This window comes from Chamaea fasciata, unplaced genomic scaffold, assembly GCF_029207755.1.
Source record: "Chamaea fasciata isolate MVZ Bird 193981 ecotype frontalis unplaced genomic scaffold, bChaFas1.0.hap1 SCAF_3, whole genome shotgun sequence".
In the NCBI taxonomy this organism is placed as follows: domain Eukaryota; kingdom Metazoa; phylum Chordata; class Aves; order Passeriformes; family Sylviidae; genus Chamaea; species Chamaea fasciata.
This window is the reverse complement of record NW_027094088.1, coordinates 23,447,829-23,474,521: the sequence shown is the minus strand read 5'-3', so window position 1 is coordinate 23,474,521 and position 26,693 is coordinate 23,447,829. Positions and strand designations below refer to the sequence as shown.

Genomic DNA, 26,693 nt, shown 5'->3' with positions numbered 1-26,693 from the left:
ATCATTGCATTCATGCTTGGTTTTTTCTCAACTTCCCTTAAAAATTGCGCTGTCACGCTTATTACTCAAAGGTTTTAACATGGTTACGGCTTTAATTCATTCTGCTCCCTCTCTCCTATTTCCTGCCAAATAGAAACTTACTCTCCTTGACCAGAAATCCACAAGAATCATTCCTCATCCTGATCTCCATAATGATGAAAACAGTGAAGGGACTGAAATGCCTGCTATACAAGAAACTGAGAGCAGCAGGACTGTTCTGCCTGAGGAACAGAAAACCATGGAGGCATCTTCATCCTGTGTATAAAATACCTGGTGGAAGAGTTTGAAGAATACTGAGCCAAACGTTTCTCATTCCCTGGTATCCAGGAAATGCAAAAGAGGCAAAGGGCACAAATCAAGACACAATAAACCAAAAAGTCTATGCAGACAAAAGAAAATACTTTCCTTTTTTAAAACTCTGAGGGTAGCCGAATACCAGCACAAGTTTTTCAGCCAGGTTATGGAGTCTCCATCCTTGGAGATAGCCAGGAGACAGCTGGACTGCAGCTTGACCCACCTGAGCAGCCTGCTCTGGTTGAGCCTGCTCTGGAGCAGGTCAGGGGATAACGGGATCTCCAGATATTCATCCCCACCTTGGCTGTCCTGTGATTCTGTGACCTCTTTCCTGAATTTTTTCTATATGCCACTGGTTCTGAAAATAGCTTATACTGTAGACTAGCAGAGGGTACCGTGTCCTCTACACTGCAGAGCCTTATTTGGATTTTTCTGTCTCTGTGCTTTAGCTTATAGTGAGGGTGAAGCAGAAATAGAGTGTGTGTGTCAGTGGGAGAATCATTCAGTAGGATCTCTCAGGGAGGACAGAAAAACAAAGCACAGTACAGAGAACTACTTCAATGTTGACAAAAATCAGCATTCATGAGGTCAATATGCATCTTAAGAAAAGCAATTTCTGCCACAATTCAGTGTTCCAGCTGCTTACTCTCAGAGCCATCAGCTTGAGCACTGATATCGCAATTCAAGCAAATGGCATGACATGGTGTGATGTCATGAAATTTAAATGTAAATGTGTATTACTAAGAACAAATTAATAAGCAATCAGCATTCTGCTTTAACTGCACTGATAGCACTACCTACAGAAAGCTGTTATTTCCTCTAACTGCTGAAAGCATACCCATGTCTCAAGAACAAGGTTCCAAAGTCTCCTAGCTGACCAAAAGCAAAAATTCACAGAAAGTCAAAATTATCCATGTTCTCACACTGCAAGCCTACTTTTGAATATCCCAACCCATGTGACTGTGGCAATACTGACAGCATTATTTAAACACCATAAAATGTCTTTGCTTTGCATAACCAAATATTCTCTGTGATTTTACTGTAATAAGGTTTCACTATTAGCTGAAGTGACACCACAGAACTTTCTTCAATTAATACTCCTGGACAGGTACTAAAACAACGGACACAAATTGAGATAAATTTGTTAAGTTCACTGAATTCTTCAAAACTTGCATAGACTGATGAGAAAGAAAATAAAATGCATGAAAATACTGGTGTGAGAAAATCCTAATGGTAATACAAAATCTTCACTACCACACCCATTACTGAACATACACTTGGCTTTACTATCTGAACATAATACAAGAAAAATCTCCCCAAAATACTGTAAACTCCTATGAGTTTACCACAGATAATAAAGTTGTATTGTTCCACATGATGCCACGTGGTATGGGACATCCCTTTGGTCAGCTGGGGTCTGGTCTGCTGGCCGCTTCCCCTCCCAGCTTCTTTCACACCTCCAGTCTCCTCACTGGTGGTGCTGTGAGAAGCTGAAAAGTTCCTTGACTTGGTGCAAACACTGCTCAGCAACAACTAAAACCATCAGTGGGTTATCAACGTTATTCTCATCCTAAATACAAAACACAGCTACTGGGAGGAAAATTAACTCTACCCCAGTGGAAACCAGGACAATATCCACCCTTTATTTTTATACCAACCTCACCATGCCCAGGTCCCATACTTTCCAATGCATCCCACATAATCACAACTACCTTTCCTGTCTTTCAACATACATGCAGACATACAGGCCATAATCTATGGGCCAATCCTTTAAGACGTCCACTGAGTTCATTCAATCCAGGACTTGGGGCTCCATGTGCCATATGAGCCCCTCGAAGTGAAAGAGATGGCAAATGCTGTTGGGATTGTTACTTTGCACGGTTCCATCAGCACTCATTCTTCCTTAATCTGCGAAACTCTTACGGCAGACTAGTGAAGAAATACAGTATTATACAGCAATTAACATCCTCACTGGTTATTCCACCCAAAATCAAATCCCCTTGAGTACCTATCAGACTTCCCCATCCTTCTGCATCACCCACTAAGTGCTCCCAGGTCCTTGAGCAATCCCATGGATGGGTCTGCCTTTGCCCAAGACAGGAACAACCCAGACTGCCTTCCACAATGTAATTTTCTGTGTGCACTGCAGGAACTTTATCCCCTTCTACAGTATGTGAAGGTTTTGACTGGGCAGGGCCAACCCATTTAGCAGATCCCCTAGTGTTAACTAACCAGGTGTTGCCAAACATCATCTTTGCTAAACAGATATCCCAAAGTCTGAATGCCCCAGTACTCCTTGCTCTCAGAGTGGCCTTTAACAGTCCATTGTATTGTTTGATTTTCCCAGAGGCTGATGCATGACAGGGAAGATGATATACCCAACCTTTTGGCCTAGGTGTCTGCAAGGTCGCTGTGGAAATGAGTCCTGTGGCTTTCATGTGCCAAAGCCACAGCCCAATAAACCTGGCAGTCAAACCTGGTACTGCCCTCCCTTCACCCAGCTGGAGCAGGGTCCCTCTGTCCTGGTCCTAGTATTTATTACCACTTACAAATACAAATGAGCCCCCATACTGGCAGGGCAGTATGAGAAGCTGAAAAGGCCTTGGCTTGGTGCAAGCACTGTTTTGCCACAGCTGAAACATCAGTGTGTTTTTCTCATCCTACAGCCAAAACACAGCACTCTTCCAGCCACTACGAAGAAAATCAACTCCATCCCAGCCAAAACCAGGACACTGCTGGTTTAAATCTTTTTAACTAAGGCCTATTTTCAACAGGGATTACCAAAGGATTAGTGCCCTGTTAATTTCAGGAGAGCAACAGAGGCAGTAGAAAACCATCAGACAGAGTACCTGCACACCCAAAAGCAAACTCACCCAAAAGCAGCCATTCAGTCTACTTCAAAAAGAGGAATTTGAGCAACATGTAAACCTGACACAGATGACCATTTAAAGGTGTGTTAAGAAAAGCAAGCCCATCCTGGGGAATTTTCCTCAAGCCTTTTCCACGGCACAAATGACAGAAAAGTTTGTCACTTTTCTTGCCAACTACCTTTTCTAGTTTTTTGTCCTCACTGTTTGTTAACATACAGCGGGCCAAAGCAATGAGTGATGTATGAAATGGGTATAAATTGTATTAAGCCATGAGAGTTTGAAAATAAAACCTGCCCCAATGAGTGGAGTTAAAGAGTTATGAAGCCAAGACCAGCAGTCTTCAAAGTGGGGGGTGTGCAAGAAAATCCAGTGCAGTGCAAGAAGAAAACATTAAAACTTCACTAGCATATGAAATTTTAACGTACACACATATGCTTGTGTATGCAAATTAATACACATACATTGGGCGTGCATGCTCAAAAATCTTACCAATAGGGATGTGCAATCAAACACATTTGGAGACACTGGCCTAGACCCTTAAACATCGACTCACTTCTATATCCGGATCAGTCTTTGGAGACTCCAGCCACTGGAGGCTCTAAGTGAGGCCTGGCTGGGCCACTGGGGCCCATCAAGGCATCCAGGGCCCTGCCAAGAGCCCACACTAGAGAGAGCTGGGGAAAACCAAAACACACTTTGGGAAGAGTCACACAACCTGTTGGAGCACTGTTACAATGTAGCCTAGCAAATCTAAATATCAACACCGATCTACAGCGTCTTAAAAAAAAAAAAAAAAAAAAAAAAAAAGCCACAAAAACTCTGCTTATAAGTAGGCCAAATTCAGCCCTGGTGGTGCATCCAAGTAATTTACAAAGGGCAATCCTCACTAATTAGTCACAACCCAGCACAGATAGTCCCTGTAGTTTATTAGCAAAGCCCCTACCATTCTATTTCATATCTCTGCTACCACACTGGTGAATATAGCATATATTTCAACGTGGATCACATGTACTTGGGCAAGAAGCCCTGCTATCCCTTCTGGGAAATAACCAGCATGCCCTTTATCACATGTTCCCAAACAGAATATAAGAGAAGTTCAAAGTAATAAAACTGACAAGGAAATCCCAGCTATGCAATCCAGTCCTCTGGGAGACTCTTATTACTTGGCCTTAAAGCCTCTGCCTCCATTTCAACACTCTGACCTACTGCAGAGCAAAGAGCAAGAGAAGATGAATAAAGCAGCCCTGCCCTCCTCTCAGCCACTTTCCCCGGGTCAGCTCAAGGCTCTGAAGAGTCATCTGGAACAAAAAACTGATCTGATAAAATACATTGATCTGTTTCAACTCAGGACGAGCTTCTTGCTTGGCTCTGGCTTGTCACAGGGCTGCAGCAGTACTAGAGGCAGCACAAGAGAGGGAATGAGGTAGATGGGCAGTTAAACACAGGGGAAGGAGTGTGGGGCCGTGGCACACATGTGAATACAACCACCACCCTCACATCAGCACAGTGCAGGCAGCAGTCCAGCGGAGTGATTATTATTCCCTTTCTATCAGCACTTGTGAGCTCCCAGCTGAAATCTGTTCGGCTTTTACACATAGACACAGCTCTTAAAAGAAAAACAAAAGAACGTGAAGGAGTCCAACAGAGTGCAAGTAAAACACTGTGGTCACGTGAGAGAACTGCCTCTCTTCAGCCTGGGCTATGGAAGGCAAACGCAGGTGCTACCTGCAGCCTGCTAAAAGGGGCACAGAGATGAGCCAAGCCGGTCTTCTCTCATCAACACACAGCGAGACATGAAGCAAGAGCCAAAACACCTAACACAGAAAACACCAACTGGATGCAAGGAAAGAATTTTACAAACAAGAATGTTCAATCAAGAGGGTGGAATCACCCTCTTTGGAAATTTTCAGAACTCAACTGGCCCTGACCAACCTGTCTTAATGTGAAGCTTGTTTGCTTACAGCAGGGAGCAGGATCAGGTAATCCCCAGTGGTCCGTACCAGCCTAAATTTTAGACTAACATGCTACACAATCCACAGTATCATCCAACACATGCAGGACCTACAACCTGCAGTGTCATTAAAACCAGAGTTGCCCAGAAAAAACCCAACTACTCACACATGCTTCATACACTATGCGTATTCTAAAACTGTAAACACATGATTTTAAATTTACTCAAGTTATATTCAAAAGAACATAACAAAAGAATTATTTTCCTTTCTCAAATTCACATATGATTTCATACAGCCTTAATAGATTGTTTCAGATACAAAGCAATAAACCACTGTTTTCACGTTCTGTAAAAAATACAAGCTAATGGATAGCTTGGAAGAGCAACATTTAGATCAGTAATTCCCAAGAAGTGTGATATAATCAACATCAAAACTTCTTAAGTCACACATAAATGAATTTATCTGCAAAACCGTCGGAAAAATCGAGACTTAAAGGTTCTGTGCAAATACATGGGATCAATCCCTGACTGGCAGCATGACTCCTGAGAGTGAACACTGACCTTTGGAAATCGATGCTTTAGAGCAAGGTAATGACTGCTGTAGCTAAACCTTTGTAATGGGAGATAATCAAACCTGCACATAGTAACACACACAGCACCTGAAGCAATTACTGTTGGAGTTATGACACACACCCACTAATCCTCACTTCAGTCTGCCTTCGCACACATCCTGTCAGCAGGAATTCTGACAAGATCTCTCTCATGAGAGAGATGAACCTCTCCTATCAAATCTTCTCACTTGTTCTGTTGCTCTACCATTCTCCATTCAGAATTTTGATCTACAATCCCGATGGTAATAGCAACTTCACGATGGAATATCTGAAGAAATGCATTGCCACTGGAACAACAATCACCACAACAACACAAGCAGAAGGGATCAGCTACTGTGACAGTCACTGCAGACAATGGTTCTGCTGTGAACTGACTTCGCTACACCAAACTGGTGGCATTTTCTTCCCTCACAATCTTCTGAGCACATATGCGGAAAGATAACTCTATTAATCCAATGCATCCCTTGCTAAATTACATAAAAGGATTGCAGCAGCATTAAGTGACTCCACACTGACTGCAGAGGTTGAATGCCCAGAATTGATGCCCTTCCCTCACACAGATTTCTACCACAACTACTCTCATTAATTTCCACAGTGCCAACAGTTTGCTCAGTGTGCTTCTGAACTAGGGGGAAAAAACCCGAGCTGTTTTCTCATCCATTGGGTAACATACCATCTTAGCAGTGCACACTTCAGATAGTTCAGGGGCTGTAACCACTGCCAGCCCTACCCTGCCAGCTCTCTCAGGTTCCTAGCCAACAGGCAGCCTCGGATCCAGTGAAGGGAACTCCTACACGGGAACAAGCACACCTCACCTGCATTCTCTGCAACACAGAATTGTAAGGAAGGGGTATAAACTCAAACCCTTATTACCGTATCATTTATTCTTAGATTTCAAGTCAATACTACTTTTGAACTATCTAGTACCTTGCAAAGTGAGTTTCAAATTCTTGTAAGTAACCAAGACTGTATCTTACAATCAACTTAAGAGCTGCTCACCATGTCAAGCCCTGTTTTCAAGAAATTCATTTTTACGTGGATAGAATACAAAAACTGATATTAAGAGGTGTTCCTACTTCCTCCTCTCATTACTGTAAAATATCATACGCTGCAGAATAATGACACGGTACTCAGGGGAAAAGAGGTAAATACTTAAAAATTCATTGCAAACTAAAACCTCACTCCAAAGCCCTAATTATCCAAAAACTGTCATTTCAGGACACCAGGAGGAAGGAAACAAAATTAATTTTAAAATGCACTTTGTAAAACACAAGGACTTAACTACTCACTTATAAACTAACCATGCTATACTAACATTCTACAATATGAAATTATTCCTTATGAATATTCTCTTCTCCAGAGTAATCAAAAAAAGCAACTACTACACTGTTGCAAAATCTACCAGGAACTGTGCTCTGAAAAAGAGTTAACAAATAAGAAATCTGGGATTCCAATCTAGTAACACAGTGCATTGTGCAAGCATTAACTTTCTAAATATACGAAACTAAGTTTTCACTCCAAGAATCTAAACAAATATACTTTTAAGATGAATTTACAATTACAAGATTGCAATTAGCTGTGGAACTGAATTTGATTGTCAGCATTTCAAAGACATCTGTATGCAACAGAGTATGAGAAAAAATTGGTAATTTTCAAAAGAATGATGAAAAACCTTTCTAAGAAAAACTACTCTAAAAAATAGGAGCAATGCAGGAATCAGAAAAAAAGCAACAAGAAAAAAGTGCTTTTTTCCAGGAACTGCTAGGCACAATATTATGCCTCTCCATGGTTTTTAAGATCTGGCAGGTGAACAACAAAGAGGACAGGCAGAGGATCCTTACACAATTGTGAGATACTAGCTCCATACACAGAGGGCAAATAAAAACCACACACTAAAACACAGACAATCTACAACAGACTGTTTATCCAACTCCTACATTTCCCTTTAGTACACCATTAAAAAAACACACTGATTTGAGTTTGCCAAATGCAGTAACTTATCAAAGTTCCAAAAGCTACCGTGATATTTCAGTATGTCAAGAAAAAAAAAGGAAATGTGCAGTTCAGCTAACAGCATGTATGGTAGTCAAGGCTAATCCAGCTACAGCCAAGCACATACGTGAACCCCCAGTGTGCCTTTCTGCACACTCATTTCCCTCAGACACACAGCTTCTCATTTGTTCAATACAATTTTTTCCTATTGCATCTAGAGCTGCTCTTGGCAATACCAAAACCTTGGCAATATTTTTATCAGGAAACAGATTTTAAACCACACAGAAAATCCAGAGTAAACTCAGCCTGAAGGTCAGGATGCTTCCCTATCCCATGGGATTCCCCAGGCTAAAAGCTGGGCTCATCCCTTTCCCCCAGCACTGACTATCCTCATCACTATGCTATGGCCTGTTTTGGGCTCTCCAAGTTTCTCCACCACATACAGAATTCCTCAGGAATTTCAATAGTCAAAGAGCTTCTGAAAGGTCCCGGTTTCAACTCAAAAGAGGCAAAAAGAGGCAAGATCTCAGCAGTTCCATAGGAAGGAAACATTCACCTGCCCAAAAGATATCACATGCCATTAAATATATCTACAAACTACTGTATGCTATAGTGCAGACTGTTAGCATATGTTATTCCTGCAAAAGAATATTCCAAGGAATGTTGAGTCAGTCCCTCAGATGTTTTACCTTGCTTCTACTCAACAATACCCAAGTGTCATACTTCCCATCCTGTGCATATAGTTTTCAAAGAATCTGAAAAAATATTCTGTGGCCCCAGAATGCAACTTCTTTATGAACTGATCGTTTCTCAGTGGATTTACAAACCAATAAACCAATGCCCTTTTCACTGTCACTCCAGTCCATACTAGTTTAAATACCAAACCTTGCCACAAGCATGGTTCACTGAGTTAGTAGCTGCTAACAACTGACAATAATTAGCTGAAAAGCCATTTATGCTCCTTTCAGTTATTATGTTTGGGAAATCTACTGAATATTGAACAGGATGAATTGACAGATGTGTAATTATTTCAGCAGTGCAGTCCATATCAACACCCCAAATCCAAGCTGAAAATCCTCCATGCTGTCCCTCTTGAAGCCAATGCCTTGCTGAATGCCAGTGGAGATTCTGCCACTTATTTCAGTGGGGCCAAGATAATTTCTGCAGTTGACTCATCTCAGTAAATTCAAGCTCCAACACCAGAGCTTGAAATTCCATGCTTGGATCAATTCACAGTAAAACTACTGCAATTTCCACCAGAGACAAGGCATAAGATCACTTTATAAAAATAATCAATCAGTGTCTTGCAATGAAGCTAAATCCTTTCCCCCAGACCTTCTCTCTCTTCATTTCAACACCCATTCTCAATAACACCAATGAGAGAAAGGTTACTGTGTTACATTTTTACAGAGATTTTGCCTGCTTTCTTCCTACTTCTTTTGGTAAGGATTCCCTTAACTCTAGAACATTTTTAAACTAGTGCAAGAAAGGAAAGAAATGAAAAATACTTGATAACCTCTCTTTGCTAGATGATGATGGTAATTTTTATTTTGTCTAGAACCCCAACAATTCTCAAATAATACAAAAATAATACCAAAGAGCAGTTGGGGCTTTTTTTTTCAACAACGAAAGCAGGAACAAACTAACATTTGAAAATAAAGATACACACATACATTTAAGGAAATGATGACCTGGAAAAAACCTCAGTTCAAGTTGGTGCTTATGCGTATTTGTTGGTGTGACAAGGGCCTTCCCAAAACTGCTCACTCTGGCTTTCAAACTGAAACAGTGGCGAGTCAACAATGAATGTTAGAACAGTTTATTATTGTCCACTGCTTTTCCTCTGCCATAAAAAAGAAAAACACACTTGTTTTTGTAGGCAATCCCCATGTCTATGCTGGACTGGGTATATGACAATAAAAAAACCTTTCAAGTACAGATGCAGCTTATTCCAGCAGAACCACTGCAAGGAATTCTGCCAGCTCTCTGAACAGTGACTGCATTATCACAGAGGCTCTTATGCCTGCTCTGCAGCCACTACTTAGACTGGAATGACACACTTCCACGCTGCTACTTCTACCCTAAAAAGCACCAGCCATCAGATTTACCACAAGCCTAATGCAGCATGAAGAGGCACGATCATTGACCATCAGAGTCACACTGGGAAACCCAACTGCAGTTTATGCAGATAAAACTTCCCTGGAACCCATGTGGAAGTACACCAGCAAATCTCTGGAAAGAGAGCAGGCAGCACACCCAGGCATCCATGACTGCAAAGCTCTTCAGCTCTGGACTACGGGCTTACCTCAGCTGGAAAACTTCATGGATACAGAACGGGACCTTGGAGGAAACTGGAAATGCAGCTTACAGCAGCACAACTTTGGGGGTTTCCTCTCAGTACAATTAAACTAAACACATCAACTGTACTGGAAAGGAGCTGGGGCAGGAAAGCTGCACATCCATGAAGTGATGTAAATACTCAGGAACAGTACAACCATCTCTTCAGCACTGACCTCAGCTGAGCCCACACACTTAGCAAGAGCATTTTCAACTCGAGGACACAGGTATCACACACAAAGCAGGCCCTCTAAGTATGAGCAAAACAAGCACACACCTAAACACCCGAGTACCAGGCCAGGGAGTAAGCCAAGGTGTATCAGTGGAAGCACAACCAGGCTACTGTATCAACACGGTGAGCCTCACACTCCTCCAGCAATGTAAACAAGCCGCACCCAACCCAAAGCGCTGCTCACAACCACTTTTAAGCTCAGATGGACAAAAACACACCTAAAAAGGTCCGGAATATTTAAATAGTAACCAACAAAGATCTCAGCTCGAGATGAGAATACACTGTGCTTTAATACAAGCAGGAGGTGTGCAGGTTATGTAGAGTCATTTGGCAAGCACTAGGCCCTGAGAGAACATAAACCCATCATTTTTATCCCATTTCTGCCTATTTCTTCACTATTTTCACAAATTAATTAAAAAAACACACACAATCTTCCAGACATTAGGGCATAATAGAGAAATTTTATTACATTAAAGTACACTACTATTAAAGAAAAAGAATTCACTACCTCGATCCCAAGATTCCTGTTAACAAAAATAATCATTTCAAGAAGCAGTGACTTTAATGAGGTAAGATTTCAGAAATATGTGAACAAATACTGTACTCCGCACTCAGAATATCTGTAAACAATAACGTTTTATAGTCTGTGATTTTTCAAAGCTAAAATGTTAACAAGTCCCCAGGACAGTCTTTTAAAAAGACAGCTTATATCCAGACAATTTTTTAGTATATTCCAAGCAATCAGTGTATTTCACAGACATGTTATTTAAAACCCTTCAATAGGTTAAAAAAAAAAAAAAAAAAAAAAAAAAAAAACATTTAAAACAGCCTTAAGATTATTCCTGAATTTTAAACAATCTCTCAGTTGCATCAGGAATGAACAACAGGAATGGGAAGCCCTCCTCTGATGTGTCAAAAAACATAAACCCAAGAACTACACAAACATTCCACACTCCTCAGCGGGCACGGCATAAGTTGGTCTGGCAGCACACTCTGATCTTCCCAGGTACAAGTGATGTTGGTGTTAAAATCAAGCCTCATGAGCTTTGAGCAGATCATACAGAAGTGTTAAATAAAAGGTGATTTTAGGGGAGAAAAAAAGTATTTTCAGTGCCCTTCAAAAAACAGCACCAAAATAAAACTTTTAAAATATGTTAAGGTGTAGCTACCAAATTAAGTAATTTGGAAAGGACGCCTTCCTCTAACACATAAAGGAGAGATAAAAACTTGAAAATATGCTAGTCCCTCCGCCCACCAAAAATTTACGAAGACAGTAACAGCAACAAAACGAGCAACCTACCCACAAAAAGTGCTTTTATTTTGGCAAGCAAAAATAAAATTTTTATTTTAAAGGTACTGAAGCCTCTTCAATGAAGGATACGTTGCCCTATGCGCTACACCGGATCATTTTTCAATGATTTTTTTTTTAATGTCAGGTTTTATTTTCTGGTCATTGTTCAGATGTTCTTTCAAATCCTTTTTTAATTCCTATACTCTGAATGACAAGCATTTCAGAGGCAAGAAAACAAGCTCATAAGGGATGTTGGTGGGACTGAAGCTGCGCGCATGGACCCGCGTGAGCCAAGCCTGTTTAAGCGCTCCTCAGGACGGTGACCAAGGACGAGGAAAAGAGCGTAGGGTACGGGAGGGAAGCAAGGCTTTTAGGATTTCGGGGAGAGGCTCCCAAAACCCAGGACTGGAACGCGTCCCACACGACACACAGAAATATGGCCCGAGCTGGGCGCGACGGCACCGCCCCACACGGCGCGGCGACAGCAGAAAGGACCTTAAAATGGCGCCCGTGGGGGAGGAGAGCGGGTGAAACTGCGCAACAAACGCTGGCAGGGAGCCAGGCAGCGCCATCTTCCCGCTCCCCCGCGCCGCCGGGGCTGCCTGCCCGCCGAGCCGGGCACGGCCGCGGCCGGAGCCGGAGCCGCTCTCGTCTCTCCCCTGCAACCCCTCGCTGCCGAGCCCGGGCAAGGACAGGGGCGGCGAGCAGGGAATGGCGACAGGCAGAGGCCTCCGCATCTCGTTCCTCCCCACAATGACTGGGAACAGCTCTTGGTATATATAAACGTGCCCCTCTCCTGTATACGCCGCTCGATTTTGCCCGGCTTTTAACATCTCTATACCTGTTTCCTGCCATCGTCTGTAACTGATTTTTGCAATTAATGTCAAAAAAGCCAAATATAATTTACATACGGAATACCGCCCATGACTCAATAAATGTGAACAGTCACCATTTCAGAAAACCCCCTTCACAACCGACTATTGTTTTAAGCCACAAGTAAAAAAAATATATTTACAAAATATTGCTTCTTTTAAGGAAAATAATGCCAGCAGCACAAAGGATCGGATTCACATCCACTGTACAGCGAAGCCAAAGGGGTCACTCCAGAAAGAGACGCTTTATTGTGTTTTAAAGAGGCGTTACAATTAATTATTTTCTCTCTCCGAAAGAGAAAGAAAAATTAAATAAATAAAATAAAAGGCACATCGGAAAACTCGATCCCGAAAAGGCGAAAAAAAAGCGCATTAGCCCAAACCTACCGCCCGAGCATTTCGCGCACCCACAAAAAGCGGCACCGTTTCCATTCCTCGGTTAAAAGCAGGAGGCACGGAGCAATTCGGAGGAAATTGCAAATAAAAAACCAAAGAAATCAAATCAAATCTAGTGGCGACACCGAAAACGAGGAAATTAGTGAAAAATAAATCCCCAGAAGGTACAAATCTGAGACACAAGCTCAAAGAAAAGACGAGATTAGGGTGGTGGCGAGTGGACGGGGGAAAGGAAAAAATCAAGCCATGAGCGAAAAAGGAAAAAAGGAAAGAAAAATCCTTCCCAGCTGCACAGCCAGGAGAGAGACGAAGTGTCTCCATTTTCCCGACGAGGAGGAAGAAAAGACTGTTTCACAGACCACAGAGCTTTAGAGAAAAGCAAAGAAACGAGGGGGGAAAAAAAAGAGGGAGGAGATTTGAAAAGATTATTTTTCTTTCTCCCTCACACACTCTCTCTATCCCCCTCTCTCCCTCTCACTCTCTCTCACACTCACACATACACACACACACTCTCTCTCTCTCCCTCCTCTCCTCTTTCCATCCCTCTCTTGATGGCCATCAAGGGGGCGGAAAATTAAAAAAAAAAAAAAAAAAAAAAAAAGACAACAACAACAACTAATTTTAAACCGGCTCAATCAATGAGTCATTAAAAGAGATTTTTCTTCCCTCCTCTCCTGAATTTGCATGGCATCAGCAAGAAAAAAAAAAAAAAACCCACCCCAAACCTCTCCCCTCTCTGCAGCTATCAGCCTGGACCTGAAACCTTATCTCTCCCTTCAACCCCCCCCGCGCCTTTATTTTAAGAAACAACTTTCTTTTTTTTTTTAAGTGCCCTCAGCAGCCACCACCATCAGCCTCGCGGAAAAAAAAAAAAATAATATATATAGTTCATTTCCATGTGAATCCACATCTGCCCAAACAACAGCCACCCACAAAATATCCCTCTTCTTCCTCCTCGTCTCCCCTCTCGCTCGCTCTCTCTCTAGATATATATTTATATACATAGCCCCAGAGCCAATAGCTCTCTGGGCTGAAACCTAATATCCTGGTTTTGGCAACTCCTGGTTGTTAATTTGCTCCTCTTTCTTTTCTGTCTGTCTGGAGATAGATTTCCCCCCTCTCTTTTCCCTCCCCGAAGGAAGGGAGGAAGGAGGTTGTGTGTTTTTTTTTTCCTTGAAATTTTTATCACAAAATTATAATACACTCAAAGGGAAACTCACCGTCATGAAAAAGCAGTGCCTTGTCAACGGGGTTTCTTCGCCATCACATCAGGGGCTGGCAGTGTAGGAGAGAGAGAGGGAGAGCGAGAGAGCGAGGGAGGGAGGGGGGAGAGCGAGCGGGAGAGGGAGCGAGCGAGAGAGGGGGAAAGAGAAAGCGAGCGGGAGGAGAGCGCGGCTCCGCTCGGCTCCGCTCCGCGCCCGCACCGCCACCGCCACCGGCACCGCACCGCACCGCACCGCCGGGCCCGGCACGGCGCGGCCGCGCAGCTCCGCCGGGACACAACGCCGCAGACCGGCGCCCGGGCACACGCACCGCCGCCCTGGCATGATGAGTCCCCAGCCCCAGCGCGATCCTCGCTCCGCGCTTAAAGCCAGGCCCTTTAAAAACTTTGTCCTCCGTTTTGGTTCGGGTTGTGTTTTTCAGAAAAACCCGTAAGTCTGGAGACCTAGTCTGAGCTGCTGGCTTTAGGTTAAAAGTTGGGGTGGGTTTGTTTGGTTTTTTGTCTTTTTTTTTTTTTTTTGGGGGGGGGGGATTTACAGGAAAGTGAAACAAAGTTTTTATCCTGTTAAAATCAACGTTAATGTCAACAATTTGGTTGATTTCCTTCATATTAAAACTAAACCGCTATAAGCTTTATGGGCGGGAGGAGGTCCCCCAAGAAAAGAAATACAAAAGCAGAGGGCTCCCCAGAAAAATAAATGCAAGGTCGCCTTGAAAAAGATAAGATTTGATCCCCTGACAAGCTACAGTATCTTAAGTATTTTTAGATATGTTCTTATTAGCCTTGCTAGAAAGAAATTACATGAATTTCAACTACTTTTTAAAGTTTTGGGTAACCTAAAAATGTCAATTTGAAGTCAAAGGTTATAGCACTGAGAGTTCATTGATGCTGTTCTACAGTTTACTTCAGCTAAAAGCATTAATGACTTTATTCAAAGCTTTTTTTGTTATAGAAAAGTAATCCAACTTACACCATTCACTCACTGAAAACAAATCTAAAAAATTAATTATTTTTGCAGATAATTCAGAGAAGCCTGGTTTATTTAAAAACCCCACATTTTGATTGAAAACAGATTTTTAGCATGCAGATATGTATGGTAATGCTTTTAAAACAACAACAAAAAATCTCTTTAAGACCCTTTTTCTGCTAATAATGGTAATTCCCAAGGACTTTACTATTTTATTCCTAAGTAACTTTGTTAAAACTCCTTAGAGACAAGGATTTGAAGACTTTATTTAGTAGCACATCCTTCTTTATTAGCTTCACACAGCTCAAAAAAACTCTTAAAATGTTTTAGGTTTTTTGAGCAACTATATCAAAATAGTTATGGGCAGTGGACCTCCTCAAAGAAGTTGGCCAGATTGCTAATCTTAAAATACATATAGACATATATCTCAGCACCTCAGCACTGCTTTTCAATTAGAATCTGGGTATGTTATTTTTTGAAGTAATCAACCAATTCCCAACTCTTGCCAAAGCCAAGACTCACCTACAAACCTTGTAGAAAACTGAGGTGAAGTTTCAAATCACTCCCTAAGTGGGAAGGTTGGGCCCAAGCAGACAAACCTTAGCACAAGTCCAGCAGATCCTCTGTGCAGCCCATGAACCTGCACGTGGCCATGCCTCAGCCATGAGCCAGACTATTAACTGCACTTCTCATGAATAGAGCAAGGACCCCAACAGCCACAGTGTGGACAGAAACACCACATGCCAAAGAGCTCCGGAAGAACTGTAAACCTATACTCCTGACATCAGCATTAGAAAATCCAAAAGGCCAAAACTTTGAGGTTCCTAACTTCAGGAAATGCTTCAAGGCCAAACTTTGCCCCAAATTCAAACGTCCTCAGCTTCACTGGCTTTAGAGAATATTGCCCAAGTGAGAACTTACACGGAGGGACACCACCAGCATTCCGATTTGCTTAACAGGAAGGAACTTTGCCTCAGAGGTTACAAGGCCGAACATCTGATCAGTATATTGTTATTATTACTCTCCCAGTCCTACAGAAACCACAAATAGGAAGTAGGCAATACAATACCAAGAAGGAACTGGAGAAAGGAAGACAAATGATTTAGAATGGATTCTGTTATCATAAGTAACACAAGGAATCCTACATAAATTTTCCATCACGGTACCATAACTTACTTTCCCTGAAGGATGTTTCAAGGCAGCATTGACAAAAACATTACTGAGCAGGTACAGTACAAAAAGGGAAGGAGAGGTAACATCATCTCTATAATGAAGCACCCTGCAGTAACTAGATTTCTCCATATCTACACACATTTGCTATATTTGTTCACAGGTAGAAATGGTTACCAAAAAAAATTAAGGGTTGGATGTAACTTTATAGGTCACACTGAAGTACGCACTTAATGTTACCTTCAATACTAAGAGGTGTGAATGCAGTGATCAGCGGTCATGTCGTCTTTCAGGTGTACTACAGAATTCCTCGGACCATGTTTGTAAAGAACTACTGCTTTTTCCTGGCAGGTACTCAGACTGTTTTAAGAGCATCACGTGGTGTTTCAGAACTGGGTGTCACTACCCCAAGAGGTTGCCCCTCTTCTCACTGCCTTACTGCATTAATACAAAAGAGCCTTGTATGTCAACATTCTTCTACCTCAAGGTCACCTGCTCAGAGCTGTCATCTTCAACCAGAGTCCTATTCTCCAAATTACGTACAACGCAATATCAGTTGCTCTCTTTCTTTAGCTTTCACAATCACATTAATACATTTTCCTGTAGCAGCTTTATAAGGAGCAAGGTGAAATAGACACAAGAAGAAAGGCAAGACCAGTGTCAAAAGAAATGAGAGAAATCTTTAGAAGACAGACGTTGGTGTAAAAACAGCTACTGGGAACGTCACATGCACCTATCACACAACAAACTACTTGGCTGTATTTTGACACCAGCTGTCAAACTGTGACCATGCTGTTTAACAAATATCACTCTCATAGGTGTGCAAAGACACCGAGTGACATTTGGAGTGATCGGATACATCACCCTGAAATGACAGACTGTAAAGAACTGAAAACTATGCTTAGATATTGAGAGGGAGAAAATAAGAGGGTACAAAACACCCTCATTCATTCTGTCTCCAGGTTTCTCCTACATCAAATCACTTTTTTTTGATATTCAGGCCATTTTTCCAGGTCTGCATCACATACATTCCAATTCTTGTGCAATCATAAATTAGTACCCCGAAGGAAGATAAAGCAGCAGTAGATTGATAATGAAGAATTTAAGGACTAAGCTAGTGCATGGAAGGAATTCCACAGCCATCCCAAGATTCTTGCATGAATAGATGGTTTGTAACATCAACTTGCTGCATCCTTTCAGAGATATATTGAATGGAACAGAATGCCATTTACTCCACTGCAGCCTTGCTTCCTCAGACTGAATGCATCAGCTCTACTGATGGCACTTCTTCCTTCCATGCTGTATTCTCTCTCCATTCGTTAACGTGTTTCTTATGTCAGCTCATCGCCAGTCACACCTTTTATACATCTTTACACATATTGCTTTATTAATTAATTATTTAAATAATAATAAATAACCAAGCTTGAAGGCACAGAAACAAATAGGTCATCATTAAAGGGCACAAGCAATAGAGAGGTAGAGGTCACTTGAAAAGTAGGGCACCCAAATACAGTGGCATGAAGACAGACAACGACTTTAACTTGGAATATAAATGTAACATGCCACATGAAAAATTCAGTTCAATATCCATACTAACCACCAAATTCTGAATAACTATCACCACTATTCTGATGACTCACCAGTAAAAATTATCTAAACATTACAATGTTCAGCTTGATACCATGCCTTCCTTACACAAAACGGTACTTACAAAACCTGGGTCGTGATTGCATGATGTAATTTGTCAAGCTGCATGACTCTAGTATCAATCATCATACCAAAGACAGGACTACCTAACCGAAGGTACCTTAAGGAGTGACTGGTAAGGACATAGGGAGCAAGAGGTGGTAATGAAGAGCGAACCTCAGAACAAGAGATTTACACCAATGCCAGAAGACAGACAAGTTTCTATGACTGAAGATTGTGTGCAGGCCAACAGGACTGGTCTGTGATGAATCTAAAGAGCAGATTTTGGAGAACTGTGCTTCTCTGAGATGGGGATCTGACATCCAGCAGACAATTAAGTAAAGCCAAAGAAAACATGGTGACTGGAGGTCCCATTGAAACAAATGGCAGTTCAAAAATATTACTGGAACAGATTAAGAATAACCACATCATTCTCTAGGTTATTTAAATATAGTCTCATATTCTTCAGCTTAGAGTACCTTAAAAAGGAGAGTTAAGTTTGAAAGACTAATAGCTCTCACTTCCAAGGCAGAATAATCTTAAGATATTCAGCCATTGAAATGTATCAGAAAAAAAAAGAAAAAACTCACTTCTGGAGACAGAACTTTACTATAGAAATAATGGAGAGGTAATCTTGCACAATTAACACTGCCAAAACTTATAGAAGAATTTAGGCTAAAAATGATGGCAGAAATTATGACAACCTTCTATCATATTCATAGTTGATTTGGCTAGCACAGATGAATGGGAAAACAATCAGGTAAGTAAGGATACAGAAATTCAGACAAGTATATTAATGAATAGATGGACACAAGGGTTTGGGTAGGGTTTTGTTTGGTTTTGTGTTGGTTTGGTTTTTGTTTGTTTTTTTTAATGTAGCAATAATTAAACACAGCAGCCAGGCAATGAAACTAACAAATTAACCATTCCTAATACAACTGAGATGTTGTGGATGATGTTAAAGAAAATCAAACAAATAATAGAGGCAATTTAAGAAAAAAAAAAAAAAAAAAAAAAAAAAAAAAAAAAAAAAAAAAAAAAAAAAACGAGGCCTAAAGCAAGAAATTAGGTGATACAGGGATACAGAAACACTGTGGAATAGTAAATTATACCAACAGCATTTGTGTTCTTGAAAGAAACACAAACATGCTGAGCTGTACTTGTATAAGGACAAGACAAAATGGAGGAACAGAAGGGACATTATGAATAAAGTACCACTTAAATCAGAACTTTTGAGACAGAATAGTTTTACTTGGACATTTCTGAGTCCCTACTACAAAACCAACCGGGTAAGATTTGGATATGAATAAAGATTGCTGTAAAAGAAGTCTTCATATTATCACTGGAAGGTGTATCAATATGAATGGAATTTATTCTCAGATTCAGACTGAAGAACAAGTGCTAATAATAGGAGGAGGAAACCCTCATTCAAAATGATAGCTGACAGACTTTTCCATAAGATGAATAAATGGTGAAAAGAATACAAGTATAGTTTTATCCACTAGGGAATATACTACAGGAGAGCTAATAGGAAAACTTGGATATGACTTGGAGTTAATTCTATTTAAATTACTCAGAAAGATAAATGGAATATGTTTGCAAGTAAGATTCACAATTCCAAAATAGAAAACTTTGACATGCTATTGAAACTAGGTGGTCAGTCCATGAACTGGCTAGTCTAATAACCAGTTTTCTGAAATGCATTTAAAAAAATAATTGTAAAAGTATCTGAAGCATAAAGCAAGGCAATGAAAAAAAACTCTCAGAAACTCCATAACTAATAGAATAATAGCCTCAAAGGAAGAGTCCATAAAGCAGTGTCTGTAGCTTACGTACTAGGTCTTCAGAATTTAGCTACAGTCAACAAGTCAGGATTCTATCTAGCCGTCTGCAGCTAGACCTGGACCAAACCTAAGTGATTTGCTGCTCTTGAGCTCTCATGTTTAGTATATTTGGGGCTTGCTTTGTTAATCTGGCAGTACCTCTTGTCATAAAATGCTATGCTTTGAAGTCTGTCCCTGGTTTTGAAGGATAACTCATTTTCGTAGAAATTAATCTGTCTCTCCACCTTTGGCACTGGAAATACCAGGTTCTCAGAAGGGACCAGCTCAGACTAGTTTCAAAACAAGTGCACCTTGACTGGTTGGAATATAATTAGTGTCTTAAGCATTCCAAAGGATTACATTCAAAGCTTTTGCATTACTCACAGCAATTAAGTTGCACTGAGTAAGTTTCATAGTTTTAGCTTTAAACTAATTATTGATTTAAAAACACATGTATTTTTCATTGTCTTGGTTTTCCATATGGCCAGATATATAAAGCACAGCATTTTGGTGCAAACAAAAGCTTGTCAAAAAAACAATCAGTATGCCAAACAGAACGTTCAAAGAATTTCTTTTTTCCAAATGAACCGAGGTACAGTAACTCGACATTCACTTTTAACGAAGCCCCACTGCACCGTGAAAAATGTGCAGCCTACAGTATCTTAAATGAATCATAATATGGCTTACATCTTTAATGCCTGATCACAGTGCCAGAGGAGTTCAAAGAGCCCTTACTAAAACCATCAGTAGAATATGCTGGTTGCACAAGCCACTGAAGTGCCTACTTTGTAGCCAGAAGTAATTACGTTGTTCTGCTAATCTCTGCTGCAGAAACTCAATCTAACAGACTGAGATCACATCTATCAGATAAAAACTCCATGCAAGGCACAGAGGCTCCTGCTTTTCTTGAAAACACACACAGCATTTTGTGTGTGTGACAATGCAACATACATGTATTACACCCTTTGGAATAAAAATTATCAGTGTTGGGAATACATACTGATGATAAGGAATAACTCTACTTCCTTCCTCTGCTTGAGAGACTGCAAATCTGCATCTTGAGATCACACCACATCTGTGAGGTTCCTGACTTTTACAAGCACAGGAACCTCAGGTGTAAGAATCCATTACTCTGAGGCTGAACACACAGTTAGTTGTCTCTGTGGATCTCCCTTTTATTCCCCACTCTTCTTAAAATTATGATGGAACGAGACAGGATCTTGAACCGTCAGCTGAACCATGCAATACATCTCACTTAAAAGGCTATGAGATAATGCTGTTGAGCTATAGCAAATCAGTACAAAATATTTCAGGTAGATAGCATTCATAACTGATAACTGTGGGACACAGATTTAAACCTGGAAGCATGCACAGAGCTCACGTTTTGGAGTTTCACAGCACTAGATCAAAGTAAACAACTGCAACCTGCAACTTCACCTAAAATAAATGACACTGTACAGTCCAAACAATGGCAGACAAACTTGCTGAAATGACTGCTATCTACTTTCAAACCAGAGAGGAATGAAAGAACAGCCAAGAGGGAAAAAAACAGGAAAAAATATAACAGAGAATTATGTACCTTATTTTTTTCTCTTACCCTCAAACAGCCAAACTACTTGTTACAGCTTATTCAAATGACTCCAAGCCTGAGCTAGAAGGCTTACATTTTATTCAGGTGGTTACTCTTTGGCACACTAAGCAGCCTCAAAACACAGAAGCTGCTGCCAGCAAAGTCAGGAAGAAAATTGTCAGTCTTTGTATGACCACAAAAAATAAAAAAAGGCGCGTATGCACATGCCAATATCAATTATACAAAAACCTCAAATTCTAAGTGTGGAAAGTAATTTTGGAACATCAAGATGAAACAGTTTGAAGAATTTTACTTCTTCCTTTTTAATTTTTCATTATGGTTGTACATTTCACCTTCTTGTGTCTGGTTTTTTTTTTTGCTTTTAACCAAAAAAACAATTGTACACATTAGCAAGGTGAAAAGATTCCAGTCTCTCCCAAAAGCCCCTATTTACATGAGCATTTGGTCCTCATTAATTTAAACCTCCAATCACCCATAGAAAAAACAATTCATCATACCTAGCATTCTAAGTGCCCAGATGTAATAAGGAGTAATTATACTACAGCATAAAATACTTAACATTTATTCTGTGCTGTGCACAGTAATGTTTGCTTGCAATCCTTCCATATATGAAGTTCTTCTACCTGCTGCAGTTCATCTACTGGCTCACCTCTGTAAAATATCAAAGTCATACTCCAGGAATATTTGTGCATATGAAAAACAGCAAAAAACCTTTTTCTGTCAATATCCTCACATGCAGGATAAGCATTGCATCATGGTTACCACCTGTATTAGCTGGACTCATGGGAGCATAAAGCAAAAAGAGCCTGCTAGCTAAAATGAAACTTCCACATCTTTCAACAACATGGAAATAAGGAATTTTTTTTTCTTACGGAGAATCAGTTGCACCATATTCCTGCCTAATAAAACATTGTTGCAATAACTGCAGGAATGGATTTGACTATTTATTAGGAAAAAATACCTAATACTTACTACTTAATGTATCATTTAAACACATGGGTAGGAAAAAGTATCAAGTGAGAATATTTCAATACCTTTCCATTTTCATGACTGAGCACACTCCCCTTCTACAGAATAAGAAGTTTTAATTCTTAAGACTCAATCTAATTCTTCAGAAACAAAATTCTGAACATTTCAGTATTGCAACAGATGCAATGCTGCATTAAGAACTGTAATGCATCAAACACTTCACCACTGTCCATTCAGCCTGCTCCAAAGTGCTACTGTTACATAAGGATCCCCTGCAATTCCCTTAATTGCTATGTTAAGACTGTTAAGGAACGAATATTCCCTATTTTAGTGCGAGTCCTCTATACATTGCAAGGTTTAAAGGCATTTCACCGCCTTTCCTCTGTCACCCAAACTGCACTGACATTATCGCACAGAAGGTTCAGATACTCCGTACATTCTAGCATTATATCATTTCTAACACAGAAATCAAACCACACTTCTCAGGAAACAGAAAACAACAGCTACTTTCAAGCTATAAGGTACTTTCAAATGCTAACCTTAAGGGTCATAACAACCTATACATCCAGACAGGAATATTAGGCAAAAAAAACTCATGCTATTACCAAACAGAAGACAAAAAAAATCAGATTATCTACTTTGAGTTTACCACCTTTTTGTGTAAATCATTAGTCTTAGGTCCTGTGCTAATTTAGTACAAGTAGCTTCAAAATGACTAGGGAAAGGAGATGGTATTTGTAAAAATAGTCAGGAGTTAAACTGGTTTTCATATTTCTAAAAGAGTGCTTAGTGTCAACTTTCTTTGCACCAATTAAAATCCAACTAGTAGAAAAACAATTCTTAAATGACTACAGCAAAACTATGGTCACTTTTTTACTTTGCAGACAGCATACTTAATTTCTGGTTCCTGCTGCAAATTTACTTCAAACACATCTCCTAATCGTAAAAGCCTTCCTTCCCACGTTTCCACATAGGCCTCTGTGGATTGCTCATACACTCCTCCCTCTGGGGCACAGTAATCCACTGGCACTGCTCCCACTTTTCCCTCAAGAACCGAACTCTCTTTTGGAACAAAATACTCCAGAAACCAAATAAGCAGCGAGGAAGGAATGGATCCACCTGGCAGCACCTTTGCAGTTACCTGCAAGGTTCAGCAGCCTTTTCCTCAGGCACTTCACTGCGGGAGAGGGGAAGAGCAAGGAAGGTTTATTAGAACACGGCGGGCACGGAGCCTCCCGCAGGCGCCGGCCGTGGGAGGGCTGCCAGGGGACCCCGCCCGGGCAGGGGGCCGGGACCGCCCGGCGCCCCCAGACCACGGGGGCGGCTCGGGGCGGCCGGCGCGACCCCGAGTCCGCTCGGGAAGGCGGGTGAAGCTCTGGGCTGCGGCCCCTCCGCCTGCCACCCGGCCCCGCACCGAGCCGCCCCTTCCCTCGCCCGCCGCGGCCCCGCCGCCCGCGGGAGCCCCCGCGCCCAGGGCCAGCGGCGACGGGCGCGGCCTGAGAGTGGCGCGGGCGGGGGATGTGGGTGTAAGCACAGCAGCGGGAAGAAGCGAGCAGCTCCGCGCGGGCACAGCGGGGGAGCGGGGCGGGGGCTTATTTATATCCCGGGCGCTAATTTGGGAAGCGGGACAACCCGCCCCGCACGGCACCTGCCGCCAGCACTCACCCCATCCCGCGGAGAGGCGGCGGCCCCTTTAAGACCGCGGGAGACCCCTCCCTCTGGCCCTCCCGCTCTCCCCCGCCGCGCGCCGCCCGGGCCGCCAATCGGCGGCGGCGACGCAGCCAGGGCTGCGGGCAGCCAATCCGCGCGCCGCTTAGTGACCGCAGGGGAGGCGAGCGGCAAGATGGCGGCGCCGGGAGAGGCGGCGGCCGTGGCGGCTCTCACACAGACCGAGGTGGCCGCGGGCTCGGCCGCCTCCGCCGTGGTGCTGCCGGAGCGGCTGCAGCGGCGGGAAGCGGAGCGGCAGCAGGGCGTGGAGCGACAGCGGCAGAAAAAGGAGGCGCAGGTAGTGAAGGAGGAGCAGAGCGAGTTCTTTCTGGCCACCTTCGCCCGGGAGCGGGAGGCCGTGGAGGCGCTGCTGGCGGCGGGGACGCTGGAGGAGGCGGCCGCCCGCCTGCAGGCGCTGCAGAAGCTGCTGACGGGCAGCGTGCGGTTCCTGGCGCCCTACGAGGTGCGGCAGGGGCAGGAGACTGTGGCGCGGCTGCAGGGGGACCTGGCGGCGCGGCGGCAGCAGCTGCAGCCCAAGAAGAAATTCGCCTTCCGCGCCCTCAAGAAAGAAGCGGCCCCGGGCAGCGCCCCGCGCCCCGCCGAGCCCGCCCCGCCGGCCCCCGCCGCGCCCGGCCTCGGCCTGGCCGAGGGCGAATCGGGCGGGCCGCCGCTGTGCGGGTTCAGCGGCGCCCAGGACGAGGAGCTGGAGCTCGGCCCCGCGGAGCTGCTGCAGCAGGACGTGCTGCTGTCGGAGCTGCGCGGCTGCCGGGTGCGGCTCCGCGGCAACCCCAACACGCTGCGGGTGCGCGACTGCCGCGGCTGCACCGTGCTCTGCGGGCCCGTGTCCACCTCCGTGCTGGTGGACGGCTGCAGCGACTGCCTGCTGGCGCTGGCCTGCCAGCAGCTCCGCACCCACCGCACCCGCGACTGCCGCGTCTACGTGCAAGTCACCAGCCGGGCCGTAATCGAGGCCTGCTCCGGGGTCTCCTTCGCTCCCTACTCCTGGAGCTACCCTGGTATCGAGCGGGATTTCGAGTCGTCCGGGCTAGACAGAAACAGTAACAACTGGAACCTGGTGGATGACTTTGACTGGCTGGCGACTGACAAGTCTTCACCCAACTGGAGCCTGATCCCCGAGCAGGAAAGGATGACTTGCTGGGACTGACTGCAGAGGCAGCTCTGCTGTGCAGGAGATCCTCGTGTAAACGCACTGATCCACGAACTGTGGGACTTAATCCCCGATATGCCATTAAATGATTCCATTCGGTATTCAAATTTTGATTTATAATATGTGGCTGGATTTCTCAATTGAGGAATACCAGTCAAATAGAGTTTACTGTGCTTGCACAAGTTGCTGCCATAATCTATATGTATCACTGTGGGATTTGCCAATTTCTGAAGTACCTCATTGTGAGTTTTAACTTACTAAGGTGGGGCAAAGGCCACTGATACACAAGCAACAGTGAGCCTCTGTCAGAGCTGTTGTGCTGCTTTCATTCACCCGGACAGACATAATTAGCTGCAAGTAGTGCAAACTGTACTGAATGCAAAGATGAAATACCAAATTTTCCATGTTTTTGTGGTTCTGACGTTGCTGACAGCAGCACGGTGTATCTTAGGGGGGAGTGCAGGGCAGGGCTGCTGTGAGGTAACGGGGCAAAACAAGGTTCATGTGAAGGAAGAGTTTGTAACTGCACAATGCAGCAGACTGAGATGCATCCTCGGCTATGATACAATGATGAGCCCATTTCTGTGGATTCAGGTTTAATATCTAAGGTGGCTTTAGGCTTTTCTTTTAAGTGAGATATGTCTAAAGGATATTCTAATAAACATCTAATGCTCTCCTAATATGTTGATTACTTGAAATTGACACACCCATGGAGTCTGTATAAATACTAAAGCTTCACAGTCTATAAGTGCTACGTGAAAGGATGCTGCGTCTGTCAGCAACTTAGAGACATCCAGCAAGTGCTGGTGAACATCACAGGAGTTGGGTTAACTGTTCCTCTGCAAGCTGAAGCTTCAGGAGAGAGGTGTTCAGGGATGTTCCACTAGTTTTCCAGACAACAGGCTTTGTGTGCTGTGATCCTAATTTGCAGCACTCTGATGCTGAGTAAGTGCAGTGTTGACAGAGGGAGTCAGTAAAACAGACAGATGAGGTGCTATGTTCCAATTCCAAAATTGCATGTTATCTTGCATGAAGTGCAGAGTAATTTTAGTCTCTTCACTCCTGCTAATAATAAAAAAGGAGCAGCACTGTGGAATGCAATGTCTTTACGGTGCCCTGTTAGTGGTTTCTAAAACCCCTCCTTAACTTGTGACATTTTTCAAGAAATAATTGTTTATCTTGCCTTAGCTTTATTTTGAAACCTCAATTTGTTTATGCTGTGCAGTCATCATCTATGTGCCTCCAACAGACACGAAATCCTAGCTGAACCATCAAAAACTGCACCACTGCCAGGAGAAGTACCTGAAACTTCACTTGGGTGCTTGGCTGGTTTTGAGCAGAAAATGTTTTTGTATAAGTTGTTTTCAGCATATTTAATTTAAAGGTGGGGGGCAAAAGGGATTTTTTCTTTTATTCCTGACAACTTTCAGTTTTGTTTACTTCTGTTAATGTATATTTTTTGTCTGAATTGGATTTTGCATTTCAAATATACTTGTTTTAAATTA

The 26,693-nt window shown here is 42.8% G+C and overlaps 2 protein-coding genes across 4 annotated transcripts in view; one reads left to right on the top strand and one right to left on the bottom strand.

Moving 5' to 3' along the window:
• Nucleotides 1–24,002, bottom strand: part of BICRAL (BICRA like chromatin remodeling complex associated protein) — a 43,264-nt gene extending 19,262 nt beyond the window's left edge. The window contains exons 1-2 of one of the 3 annotated variants that reach the window (XM_066178368.1): nt 14,106–15,059; nt 2,079–2,262 (exon numbers count right to left, since the gene is read on the bottom strand). In XM_066178368.1, coding sequence (XP_066034465.1) covers nt 2,079–2,085 — 7 coding nt within the window. In that variant the 5' untranslated portion in view covers nt 2,086–2,262; nt 14,106–15,059. Of the gene's footprint in view, nt 1–2,078; nt 2,263–14,105; nt 15,060–23,978 lie in introns of those variants that run through there. The other 2 variants (XM_066178370.1, XM_066178369.1) reach the window with 2 other exon arrangements.
• Nucleotides 24,003–24,115: 113 nt separating this feature from the next.
• On the top strand, nt 24,116–26,693 carry TBCC (tubulin folding cofactor C). The gene has a single exon (XM_066178367.1). The coding sequence runs from the start codon at nt 24,157–24,159 to the stop codon at nt 25,183–25,185; it is 1,029 nt and encodes a 342-aa protein (XP_066034464.1). The 5' UTR covers nt 24,116–24,156; the 3' UTR covers nt 25,186–26,693.